The sequence below is a fragment of the Ascaphus truei genome, chromosome 16, assembly GCF_040206685.1.
Source record: "Ascaphus truei isolate aAscTru1 chromosome 16, aAscTru1.hap1, whole genome shotgun sequence".
Classification (NCBI taxonomy): Eukaryota; Metazoa; Chordata; class Amphibia; order Anura; family Ascaphidae; genus Ascaphus; species Ascaphus truei.
Genome location: NC_134498.1, coordinates 5312928 through 5327111, shown reverse-complemented (window position 1 = coordinate 5327111; position 14184 = coordinate 5312928). Strand labels below are relative to the sequence as shown.

General features: G+C 44.8%; 1 protein-coding gene across 6 annotated transcripts in view; it reads right to left on the bottom strand.

Annotated features, from left to right (window-relative positions):
- LOC142467257 (zinc finger protein 10-like) overlaps nucleotides 1-14184 on the bottom strand; it is an 82255-nt gene that overhangs the window by 53607 nt on the left and 14464 nt on the right. For 4 of the 6 annotated variants that reach the window (XM_075572722.1, XM_075572720.1, XM_075572717.1 and 1 more), the window contains exon 2: nucleotides 4838-5222. In XM_075572722.1, coding sequence (XP_075428837.1) covers nucleotides 4838-5215 — 378 coding nt within the window. In that variant the 5' untranslated portion in view covers nucleotides 5216-5222. Of the gene's footprint in view, nucleotides 1-4837; nucleotides 5223-6832; nucleotides 6965-8166; nucleotides 8555-14184 lie in introns of those variants that run through there. The other 2 variants (XM_075572718.1, XM_075572719.1) reach the window with 2 other exon arrangements.

Here is a 14184-nt window from a genome sequence, read left to right as displayed (position 1 = left end):
TGATTCCCGTTGCCATGACCATGAGATGCCACGTCATGACGTGATGCCGTGCCACGTTGTCATGTCAACTTGACGCCGCGTGACGTTGCATGGCGCCCCGTTGTCATGGAAACAGTGTCATTTAAAAAAAAAAATCTCCGGGTTGGCCGTCCGTCGAAGGTGGCAACCCTGTGTATACCCTGTTCACTTATGTACAGTAACTATGTATTGTAACCATGTATTATGTCATCTTAACTCTATGCCCAGGACATACTTGAAAACGAGAGGTAACTCTCAATGTATTACTTCCTGGTAAAACATTTTATAAATAAAATAATGGCAACGCTGTGTCGGCCATTTTAACAGAAGCTGCAGGGGAGAAGCAGGAAAATGGCAGGAGACGCAGCTGCCCCTCACCGCAGGTAAGACTCGTGAGGGGGGAGGGAGTGAGGTTTTTTGAGGGGGGAGTGAGTTTTTTTGAAGGGGGGTGAGAGTTTTTTTGAGGGGGGGTGAGAGTTTTTTTGAGGGGGGGTGAGAGTTTTTTTGAGGGGGGGTGAGAGTTTTTTTGAGGGGGGGGTGAGAGTTTTTTTGAGGGGGGGGTGAGAGTTTTTTTGAGGGGGGGTGAGAGTTTTTTTGAGGGGGGGTGAGAGTTTTGGGCGTGTTTTTTTTTTTATATAATTTGTCGATCTCTGTTTATAGATATAACCTTGTTACTGACATTTTAATAAAGGAGCGATGTGTAAAGGGGCAGCTGCAATTAACATCTGGCACCAGAAATAATATGGGAACTACAGAAGCGGGGAGGGTGGAGAAAAAAACTAAACCGGAAAGGTCAACGTGTGAACCAGAACAAAGGTAATAAAAGTAAGAATGCAATCAAGCGAGAGCCAAACCAAATTGTACCAGAGTCACCAACTGGAACCTAGGTAGCATAATAGGGGAATATTTGTGATCTGCCACAAGCCTGGATAAGACCAGGGGTCACCACAGAGCCTTACTGAATCCAAACCAAAAAGGACACAGAAACAAAAATGAATAAAACAAAAACAAACAAGAAAAAAAATGGAGGGGCCCTTGTATGCATGTATGTATGTAGCGCCATTCAGGTACATAGTGCTACACCACAATAACACGTGTCATAATAATATAACAGTCGGAATAAGCGTGACAGACATTAAAGTAACAATCGGTACAGGGACTACTTTTCTAAGAGCTTGCAATCTAAGTGGTAAGTAGGGAGAACGTAGAGACAGTAGTAGTGTGTTATGGTAAGTGCGTCTGCAGGGGGCCATGTCAGTGCATGTGAGGTGTACAGTATCAGCCTGCAGAGCTACCCATATGCATCGTTAGAGATACAGTATGTTTTAAGAAAGGTCCTAAAGGCGGTGAGAGAGGGTGCCAGTCGTGCGCTCGGTAGAATAGTAGAACATAAGAAAATATCCCCAAGAGAGAAGGGGATATGGTTAAAAAAGCCCCCAATTACATGAACATCTGACCTTTAGTAATAATGAAATGAGACAATGTTGTTATCCAGATGCCGGGAAGAAGAGTGTATAGAGAATAACTGAATATACAAAGTGAATCAAATAGGCAAAATAAGATCGCACAATATGAATTGGTATACTTAGTGCTATTAAAATAAATAAAATACATGATCTACTAATTAAAATTTTATCCGCGAGGTAGCCCTGCAATAACACAACAAGTATACCAATAGTAGTGGTTAAGAAACATAAGTAGTGTAGTAATACAGAGATAACCATAAATATATAGAGTATTTACAGAGTCACAAAATGTAACTGCAGGAAGACTTTGCCTGTTCTGAGAATTGATGCTAGTAGATCAAAAGTTATACAGATGTGGGAGCTTTCAAAAGTGTTTGACTACTAGCCTGATTAAGTATATAAGTCAGGGTGACAGACGACAGGCTAGTTGTAGTCTTACCCAGATTTAAAATGAATTCATGAAATAATCATCAATATCTACAGTATTTACAAAATGTCAATGTGTAATTGTAAGAAAATGTGAATTGATGCTAATAAATCTGTAGCACAATGTGATGTGGGAACCTGTCTAATGAAATAATCTCTCTCTGGTGATAGACTAGCAACCTGACTAAATATTGAAGTCACGTGCCAAGGTCGGCTAGTAGTGATCTTACATAAGAAATTTAGATATATACATATATACTGTATATCTGGGGTGCGCAAACTGAGTGCAAGATTTTCTAGGAGGGGGCACGGCGGGCACAGGGGCACGTCGGGCACAGGGGCACGGCGGGCACAGGGGCACGGCGGGCACAGGGGCACGGTGGGCACAGGGGCACGGCGGGCACAGGGGCACGGCGGGCACAGGGGCACGGCGGGCACAGGGGCACGGCGCCCTTACCCAAGGCATTTAAATTAAATGCCGGGGGGGGGGGGGTGGGGCTGAGGCCTCTAGCATCCCTTACCTGCTGCCAGCCGGATCTTCGACGACGTGTCATCATTGCCACGCACGTCAAATGGCGCTGTGGAGTCACGTGATGTCACATGACCCGCGGAGTAATTTGACGCCGGGCTGTAGGAGGGGGGGTGGGCGGCGCGAACACTGGGGCTACGAGGCAGGGGGGGGTGCACGTCAAAAACTTTGCGCAACCCTGCTGTATATAATGGCAGAGATGTAAGAAGTAAGGAGATTTATGTGTAGTACTGCAGTGCACCTGTCTTTATTCACTACTAGCTGAGAGACCCGGCGTTGCCCGGGAGTACAATTTCCCGCTCCGCCCTCTCACTCAACTCCCCCTGTCTGTTTCTCCGCTCCCCCCTCTCTCCACTCCCCCTGTCTGTTTCTCCGCTCCCCCCTCTCTGTTTGTGTTCCCCCCCTGCGCAGCTCCGTTCCCCCCTACAGTGTTCTACACACACACACACACTGCCCCCCCACCACACACACACACTGCCCCCCCCACCACACACACACACACTGCCCCCCCCACCACACACACACACACACTGCCCCCCCCACCACACACACACACACTGCCCCCCCACCACACACACACACACTGCCCCCCCCCACCACACACACACTACCCCCCCCACCACACACACACTGCCCCCCCCACCACACACACACTGCCCCCCCCACCACACACACACTGCCCCCCCCACCACACACACACACTGCCCCCCCCCACCACACACACTGCCCCCCCCCACCACACACACTGCCCCCCCCCCACCACACACACACACTGCCCCCCCCCACCACACACACTGCCCCCCCCACCACACACACTGCCCACCCCGCCCCTCCACCCCACACTGTCCGTCCGTTCCCCCCACACACACACTGTCCGTCCGTCCCCACACACACACACTGTCCGTCCCCCCCCACACACACACTGTCCGTCCCCCCCCACACACACACTGTCCCCCCCCCCCCCACACACACACTGTCCGTCCACACACACACACACACACACACACACACACACACACACACACACACACACACACACACACACACACACAAAAAGCCCCCTCCCCTGTATTCTTCCAAAGGTACGGACCACAAAGCCCCCTCCCCTCTGCCAGGATTCACAGCACCGCTCCTCTCTCCCGCGCTCCTCCGATTGTCGCGCGCCTAGCCCTTTCTCTGCTCTCCCTCCTCCCGTCCGGGGAGCGCTGCGCATGCGCCCCCTCTCTGCCCCTATGAGCACGAGCCACCGGGAAGCTTGCAGCAGGGAAGGTGCGGGGCCTGTCCGGCTGAGGGGGGAGAGTGACGGCCACCAGGAGGGGGAAAGGTGAGCTGCGGTCATACTGACGGGGGAGAGTGACAGCCACCGGGAGAGGGTGTGTGTGTGTGTGCGCGGTCACGGTGTGCGGTGTTGGTCAGAGGCGCACGTGGTCACGGTGTGAGGAGTGTGCGCGTGTGTGTCTTTTCTCCCTGCCTGGCTCCTCCCTGCCTGGCCCGCAGGCCAATGAGCTGTCTAGCAGACATACACACACAAACATTATTTGAGACTTATATATATAGATTAAAGGTTGAACAGGCACCAAATTTGTGTTGTCTCGGTAGAAAACCGTTAAAAAAAAACTACAGGTGGTTCCCCGGAGAAGCAGGTTTATGGTTGAATGGTGGTCTCCAGTACAAGAATTAGTCAGGCAAACTGAAACGACAGGTCCAGAGGGTCCTGCTCGTGGGAACACATGCAACTAATGCTCGTTTAAGAGGAGGTCGCATTTAATATGTTAAAGGTTCAGTACATGAGGCACTTTTGTTGTTTTTGCAATAGGTTTGAAGCAGGGGGTCTCCAGAGCAGAACTGTGTTGATCTCAGCTCCGGGGACCCCCTGCTTCCTGAGATACTTACCTCAGAAGGGGATGCCAATAGTAGCTCCGGTTGCGCTAGTTTGGGTTCTTGAAATGGCGGCTTAAATGTCCTGCGTCACGCGGGCCAATAAGAAGGCGTCATGTCATCTCACAGGCCTGTGTGACCAAGACATTTAAACTTGAGTGATACTGGCACCTTCTACTGAGGTATCTCAGGAAGCAAGGGGTCCCCGGAATGGAAATCAACGCTGTCACGTTTCCAGAGACCCCCTGCATCAATCATATTATAAATAAATGAATACATTTCTGCTTGGACTGAACCATTAAGATCCCTCCACTTCGTTCGCATTACTAGGGGAGGAGGGGGAGGGGATGAGGGGGGGAGGAGGGGGAGGGGAGGAGGGGGAGGGGGGGGTGTTGGGGACTATCGTGACCCCTTGGTCTCTACCCTAAGCGATCACGTGGTCATGATCCGGGAAAACCAGCGTTCCTCCAGTCTTCCAGCAGCAAAAGTGTTAGAAAGAGAAGGCTGCGGAGAATATTACCTGCTTCCGTTCATGTATTTTCAGGTGATGCGCTGTCTGCTTGCGCAGCTTGGGGGCGCCGGTGGCAGAGAGCGTCGGCACAGCATTCACTTTCAAACGCCGTCTCATCCTCTTGTGTTTCAGCTCGGACACAAGCAGCGGTGAATCGCCGTTCAGCTCGAACATCTCTTCCTGGAAGTGCTCAGAACATAGCACAAAGTGCCCGGGGTTTTTCAGCAGGGTGTCCCGTACAAACTCCTGCACGTTGCCCACGTCCGTGCGGCTGTGATGCACCCACGTCTCTGCCAGAGGCAGCTCCCTGGGGAAGGCGTGCATGGAAACGGCTGGGGGGAGCGTCCCGCTGTGGTTAGTGCAACCGTACGCAAAACAGTGCGGCATCTCCAATCTGTACAGCAAGAATAACATGAAGTCAGAGACAGGGAAAGTAGTGAGGATTCTATTAACTACCAAAACCGGTACAAAAGCAAGGTGCATGTATTTGTAACAGGGCCACACAGTATAAAACAGGAGCCGTTAATAGCACACTGGGGAACATGGAAATAATGACTAAACGATCAATGCTTTCCCAAACACGAGTTATAGCACGTGTTGCGTGTCTTTTGGACACTCGAGATGTTAATGTCATTCATTAACTGCACCAATAAAGTAATTGGATAATCAAATAAAGTACAAAAATATATTTATTAAATATAAAAACGTAATTGCTTACATTACATGGATGTTTTAACCTTTCTTAAATTCAAAATCACTGAGACTTTTAGAAGTTCTCCCGTTTTATTGCGGTTTCACTGTCACTTTATCTATAAACACCATGATGCCCATAACCTGAACACCTCAACCACCGCACCGATCGTTAGAATGTATCCTCTATATCTATATCCTCTATAACTGTACAAACAATATTAGTACTTTTTTTTTTTTTTGCAAAGCCTTTTTGTTTTTAGCAATGCTTTACTACATATTATAATTTAATTCTGGAGATCAGCTGCTGAATAGTTGCCTCTCTGGGAGGTTAAAATGGCCACTGTCGTTCACATATTAAAACAGAGGTTGTAATGGATAAAACAGGAATCCTGTAATACTTTTTTTTATTATTTTAAAGAAATCCGTATTAAAGCTGGGGGGGTTATCGGAGCTTAACTGTTAATTTCAGCTCTGGGGACCCCCTGCTTCCGGAGATACATACCTTCAGAGGCTCCCGGTATTTCTTTTCAGTTTAAATGTTCCGTCACGCAGGTCAATAGGAAGCCGCACCGGATGACGTCACAGCTTCCTATTGGCCCGTGGGACATTTAAACGCTGCCATTATGTTAGGCACACAGTTTCTCTGACTGCAGAGATACTGGCACCCCCTACAGAGGTATTTCACAAATTAGTATTTACTGCATTATTGGAATAGAAGCTGGGGGAAACATGTTGATTTCAGCTCCGGGGACCCCCTGGTTCCCTGAGATACTTACATCTGAAGGGGCTGCAGGTAGCAGCTCAGGCTGGGCCCAGGAAACATCCATTTAAAGGTCCTGCTGGCCAATAGGAAGCTGTGACAATCTCTTGCAGCTTCTTATTGGCTCCCATGCCGAGGAACCTTTAAACAGAACTGAGACACCGGCATCACATGCAAGTACCTGAGGAGCTGGGGGTCCCTGGAGTTGAAATTAATGTGGTTCTGCACAAGAGACCCCCTGCTCCCCATCTTGGGGGGGGGGCAGACATTTCTCCAATTTATAGATATACATGTACATAAAGAAAAGATATGCACACACAGCGCCCAGGGATTAGTATTACAAATAATTTAATATCTGGTCAAATGACCACACATATAGTAACCAATATACAACTGAATAGCACAATTACAAAATATAAGAAAATGAATAACAACACAATGCACATCAATTAGCTAAAATGCCAAATACCTCCCCCACAATGACAATAGACTAACACTAGCTGGGGAGGGGGGAACATTTACCCAATTTATAGATATACATGTATACATACTTAACAGTATCAGCCTTTATTATCAGTAATACAACTTGTTGGGGTATGTATGGACGCAAAATCTGTCTTTGTTTGGTAAATCTTCAGAAATAACGTGGTACACTTCAAGCTTCCATTCAGTTAATTCTTAAGCTGAAAAGAGGGTAACAGCGGATTTACATTTCCTGATCGGATCAGGTTGTGACTTCATCTGTGATTTGTTTGGGCATATTGCTGCTTTAAAGGGCATTGGTCCTGCATGCGCCCCACTACCAGCACCTTCTGACCTCCAATCAAAATGAGATTTTAGGCTCTGTAGGGCAAGTAAATGTCGTGCGCCATCAATACTACATATACATACATACATACATATATAATATAACTATACAATAAGCATCATACAAGTGTTTCCCTTTACTTTTGGTTTTTCTCTCCACATAATATACTTCCCTGTGATTTCCTCTAAAAAATGTGCTATGTTTGGAAATCCTTGTCATTACATTGGGGATTTTATGACTGGTTTCAAACATATCACTCAAAAAGTTATCATTGCCACAATAATCTTTTCTCATTTAGGTTTGAGCACATATCTAGGTTTGGCATCATTTGTTTCTATGGAAATTAAGAATAAAATCCAGGGTCTCTGAATGGAGAAGTATTTGTCTCAATCAAGAGCTTCCTCTACCCTTATCAAACCCTGTCCTTATCAGAGAGCCAGTAATGATAATAAAAAGGAGAGGGGGGGGGGCGAGGGGGGTACCCTTGCAAACCTTTGTTGAACACCATGATACCAAACACAAGGGACCACCCAGCGGAAAATCAACCCCTTCCCAAGTCTCAGCTCACCAATTTGTCCTACTTACTCCAAACAATAAGTAAAAAATACTTGCAGGCATCAGATTTTGGTTTAAAAAAAAAAGGGATCAACCATGTACCGTAGTTACAAACTGTCACCGCCTTTGGTCCTAGGAGGGTCTGCCCACTTAAATTCTATCCTAAATGGGGCAAGTTGTTACCTTCCACTAAACATGACAGCAGCAACCTAAACAGGTCTGAGAAATGAAAAAAAAAAAAAATCATTTTCTGCCATCATAGGAAGCAAGAAAAAAAACAAGCGCCTTCTGTTGCTTTTTTCAAAAAGATTTGATCAGCATTGCTTCAATATTTTTGTATGATCAATACCTAAATAGAATTCATTGTCTACAACTGTTCCTTCAGGCGACATTGATCAACAATATACATTATGTACTAGGAATGTTATGTATACAGAAAACAGGTCCAAGACCGAAACTCAATTCTCCTAATTGTCTGTATTTTATTACAGAAAACATACACTATACTTAATTTGCACTTACCCAACAAAAGTAAATTCTTTGTTCTTTAAAGTTTCATCTGAAAAATGAACACCATCTTGGTGGTGGTGGCAAGATACCACACGTTCACACACTTTCACCTCTGGTTTTCCACGCAATAAAATCTCTCCAAGGAATTGTACATCTCAGTCTCTCCTTGAAATACCTTAAGGCCCCTAAGGCTGGGATTATCTACCAAAGCTGTTTCCTTCCCCCACATGGTATTAAAGGGCCTTTACGCTGATATGAACCCTTCTAGAATTTCACCAGCAAAACCATGTTGTAAAAAGGTCTACAAATGGGGCGGTGTTCAGCCCGTTCACTGCCCGAGGGCCGGCTATGTATCACGTTTACAATGTCTTGCAAGCTTATCTTGCAGTGAAGATATTGATGCGTCCATCTGGTAACAAACTAAGGGGCTTATGCAGAGAGGAACGGTAAGGATAATCTCGGCAGGTTTGTGGCAAAAATGTCCGCATTTAAAGAGCTAGTGGCGAGAACTTGGCGGGCCAAGTCAAATTCGCCAGACGGGTGGCGAGAAGCGTGATTTCGCCATTGCAAAAACACGCACGATTCCAGTAGCTCCGATGCGCATGTACGCGCCAATCGGAGCTACTATATGGCGCGTTCGGGTGAAATTTTGATCGCCAACTAAAGTTGGCTGTATTGTTGCCAGATACGCGAGCCTCAGAATGGCGAGTTTCACGCCAAGTGAAAGTCGCCTAATTAACAATTTAATGCACATCGCGCTACCGGAGTACCCTGCATAGGAAAAAATTAATTGCCAATCCTGTGGCGGATTTAAGCCTTTCCTGTAAGTACCTCTCTGCATAAGCTCCTAAATGTTTGTCTGCCTGAGCAAAATACATAATGCATTTTTCATGTTTCTCAGACACATTTATATTTTCGGTGCTTTGTCCAATGAGAAAAACCCAAGCATTCAAAGCACCAGTCTTGCCTAATGTGATTCAAAGCACAATCCATATTCAAAACTGCATTTGATATTATTAAAAGATCATATACTAAACACTACTTTTATAAGCTTTTTCCTAATGAATTCATATTATCTATTTTATTATCTATGCTTACCATTTGCAATCGTATCTTTAAAACAGCAGGTGGTAAAGCAGATAACATTAAAGCTGCCGTTCAAGCAATATCCTACATGTGTGTTTTTTAAATAAATCAGTTCTGTACTATGAGAAAATACTTGTAGCATTTAAAAAATATATATGTTTTAAAGATTTTTTTAATGTTTCTAATGTAGGAAGCATTTCTAAACAGTGCATCAATTGTATCTAGTAACTGTCCAGTCAATCATATTCTAGGACTACATTGCCCACGATGCTGTGCAAGAACTGAATTAACTAATCCCGGAGCAAGTGATCGATTACAGGAGAACGGATCGATCTGCAGCTTAGCTAATGACTTGTCAGTGTGTAGATTGTATTGATGCACATATTGAATGGGGAAAAAATTATATATAATATATATATATATATATATATATATATATATATATTTTTATCTGCAGCTTTAAGTTGCGTGCTTAACATCTCAACCTACTTTTCTTCCTTCTGCTCCAAATATTATTCAACGCAACCATTAGGCAACAAGATAAACCAATCTAAAGATGCGGCCAACTTAAAATATCGATTCTTTCACAGTGCACTCGTTGCAAAGAAGAGTAAAAGTGTATTTTGTACTTCTCCACCCCATTCATCACTAAGTTTTATATGCTTCCTTCCAGCTGCGCTGTCACAGGAGTGCACGTGAAGACAGATTGAATATGTAAACCATCTTGTCAAATGTTTTTAGCATATATAGATATATTTTAAAAAAAAATCAATAATTGCCCACCTGCTATTAAAGTATTAATGTGAAGAGAAAAATAGAAACTGCTGTTGTGAGGATATGAAGAGGAAGAACGTTTAATATGAGCATCTGCAATAAGTTGCTGGCCCCTTTAGCATTAAAGGGGTTATATTTGTGGTGACATTGTATCATGTCTAACAAGTTCAGATTCCAACCACATACTCACTTACAAAAGTGACTTCTATGTTTGTAGTTGCCATTTAGTGCTTGTGTGTTCCACTTTTGTTCGACAAGCCTGAACTCCTGACATTGTGCCCCGTGCTGCGGCCAGCACCTCCCCCAGCTAAGCGATAAGGCACCATGGGGCTTAGTTTACCATTCTAATTAGACAAGAGGAGAAGTCTTGTGATCAGCGGGTGGAATAGTCTGAAGCACTGCCAGCCAAACGGCGGCAATTAAGGATGTCCAGTCTGGCTGGGTTTCTATGCAGACATTACACACTGCTTACATACCGCTAGGAACCAATTAATTAGCGCTAATGACCACAGTGTGTATTATTCCATAAGCGCCAAGCTCCGGAGACATTTGCTTTTCATTCGTGCCCTTTTCAGAAGAGAAACGTCTGATTGCCGGACAATTATTAATGGAGACAACACTGTATTGTGCTTGCTCTTGGGATGCGTTACTGCTTTAGCCCAGAGGTAGCCAACACCGGCCTTCGAGAGCTACCAACAGGTATTCAGGATACCCCTGCTTCAGCACAGGTGGCTCAGTCATTCTGACAGAGCCGCCTGTGCTGAAGCAGGAATATCCTGAAAACCTGGCTTGTTGATAGCTCTTGAGGACCGGAATTGGCTACCCCGGCAATAACCTAATCACTCTCCGGCTTGTCTAAATGGTGCAGTTTAATGTATTTATGTATGTATGTATGGTGCAGTTTAATGTATGACAGAATTAAATCAATTACAGTAAAATTCTTAATAAAATGAAACCCTTTATAAAAACAAACAAAAAAACACAGGTATTATTCAAAGTGCGAAAATGTCCCTATGTTTTTAATTACAATGGGAACTCTTGAGTGCAAGCGAGTGTCGATTTTGTTTGCTCCATCCAAATAATAAGGTAAATAATATATATTCACGCCCTGTATATTAGGTATAGGTTGAACTTGATGGACGTATGTCTTTTTTTCAACTTCATCTACTATGTAACTACACGTAAGCAACTAGTTATGAAAGGGAGTAGGATAATGGAGAGATAAGGTCAGTAAAAAATAAAATTTAAAAGAAAAAAAAAACAATAAAACCACCATAAACATATTTGGCAACTTTTACAGAAATGTATATTTTTTCTTTTCAAAGCACAACTTTTAAACTTTGTATTTTTAAAACAAACATTACTATTTGTTCAAAATGATCCTAATGGCAGCAGTGTAATGGGTTCAAATCTTTGTCACCGATGAGAATGATTATTTTTCTTACGTTTTAAAATTCAGATTCACCAAGAGGACTGAGGATGTGAGATTATTGGACAATTGTTTTACAAAATTCTTGTACGTCTTTATTTCTATAGTGCAAAGATTTACAAACACACCAATATAATATAGGGAGAAAAACAGAATAATTACATTTAAGTTCAACAAATCCCTGCCACAGAGAAGTTACAATCCAAGTCATTCCTAAGGCCACGTCCATAGAGGGTTTGTCAGTGCTGGACCGCGCTGACGCTGAGGCTCGCCTGCTGAAATCTGTCCGATTTCATGCCCACGCAGGCGAGCCAGCGGGCGCGATCGGGAGCCGGGGGGGAGACTGAGGGAGACGGGGCAGTGATGTAGCTGGGCCAATGGACCGCGACGCACCGACGTCAACGTCACGGCGCCGTGACGTTGGCGCTGCTTCGCGCTGATTGGATGTTTTCAGCTGACAGTGCTCTGAAAAACAGCTTGGCTGTCGGCTGAAAAATCCAACCCCTCAGCACGCCTGCAGACGCTCGCGTGAGCCCCCTCTAAAGACATCCTCATGGAGGATGCATTGGCTCAGCGCTGAGCGTCAGCACGGCTCAACGCGGCCTCCCCTGCTATGGACGCGGCCTAAGGCCAGGTTCCCAGTGGCCGCTGCGGTGCGCACCACACACCACAGACCAGCCCTCTATGGGGCAGGCCCCAGAGGCCGTGCAAAGCACGATGACGCGTAGACTGGCAGGGAAGAAAATAATTGGGTCTTCCTGTGCCGCAACGCGATCACGTGGGCGGCGGGCAGCCAATGGAAGAGCAGAAATGCCTTGTCATGGCCGCGCACCCGTCATGGCCCCTCCCCCGGCGCATCCCGTAGCTCCCCTAGAGACCACCGATCATGGCTTTTATCTGTGCACGCGCCGACAGGTCGCCTGGCGCGCGTGCAGCAGTAAATACTGGGGCCGTAGCCTAAGGATAGTCGGGAATAATGGCATTTTACATCAATGCTTCTTCTTCTTAAAAAAAAAAAAAGAAGTTAAAGAAAAATTGGACTATTTGCTTTTACATTCTCATCTCAACTTGCTGGAAAAATATCCAAATATTTCACAAGGAAGTGTGTGATCAGTATGAAAATAGGAAAAATAAAGGTGAATTGTAATTAGATTGTAAGCTCCTCGGGGCAGGGACTCCTCTTCCTTAATGTTATGTTTATGTCTAAAGCACTTATTCCCATGATCTGTTATTTATATTATCTGTTATTTATTCGATTACCACATGTATTACTACTGTGAAGCGCTATGTACACTAATGGCGCTATATAAATAAAGACATACAATACAATACGAAGAAAACTTTGGCGTGCATACATTTGGGTAAAGCTTCCACCTGAAACGGCGGTATCTCAATGTACTAACAAGAATGTGGTTTTTGCAGTCTTGTAAAAGATGCAAAAAGTACAGGCAGTTATACAAGTACAGGATTGTTACACCAGTGTAATAAATGTCAATGTGGATCACTGAAGACTGCATCAAACCGAGTTAATGCCGGCAGAAGTATTTTGGCTCTGCAGCAATAATGGAACATATGTTCAGAACTAAAGCTTAGTTCATTGTGTAAACCCCTCAAGGAAATCAGGTTAATGGGGGGGGGGGGGGGGGGGCACAGGGATTTTTCCTGTTGGAGGTTGTTAATACAGAGCAGGCAACTCCAGTCCTCAAGAGCCACCAACAGGTCAGGGTTTCAGGATATCCCTGCTTCAGCACAGGTGGCTCAATCAATGGCTCGGAGAGACTGAGAAACCCAACATGCATTCTCTGGATGCGTTTTCAATTTAGTTTTCTGCTGGTGAACATGTTTCAATTTAAATTCCAGGTTTCGCTAGGACTGATATTTCCCACCCCATTACCCTCTACGCCCTTGAGCTTTCTGCATGTATAACAGCAGCTGTTGACCTCTTTCCTTATTACTTGCCACCAACAGTGATAAGCCAGTGCACAGCTCAGACCCATCCCATCACCTCCCATGCGGCAGCCTCTCCATCTGGCAGGACTGCAAGCGTTTCAGGGTAGAAGCAGCTAATGCTTTTCACACACTAACTTGGGTTGACACACAAATTGATTCCCTATTGAGGTATACATTATACAGCACGATAGATACCAATAATCAGTGCTGCATTGTAGATACTTTCCCCCCCAGAAAAATGTGAGCATATAGCCTGAAACAGAGCAGATTCCCTGGAGGATAAAGGAATTCCTGCTCAACCCGTTAATCTCTTGGGATGGAGATTAGTCAGTGTTCCCTCCTCTGTAATCACAGTGATTTGAATAGAGTTTAGTAAGCCTTTACTGCTAGAGGGGACCGATTGAAAGTACCCCACTAAGCACTCCACCATGTAACAACACCGATTAAGATGTGAAATAGTTAGAGGCTGAAACTTCGAAATCTGTTCTAAATGCACTCTTCTGAAGAAGAAAAAAAAGTGTATGTATGTATCTATATCTCTACTGTATAAAACAGAAGTGCAAAGTCCCATAGTGAAGTACAGTATAAAAAGTTTTACTCCATATAAAAATAGATGTGCCCTTACAGAGGGAATAGAACCACAGAGATATAGAGATAGAGAGAGATAGAGAGAGATATAGAGATAGAGAGAGATAGAGAGAGATATAGAGATAGAGAGAGATAGAGAGAGATATAGAGATAGAGAGAGATATAGAGATAGAGAGAGATATAGAGATAGAGAGAGATATAGA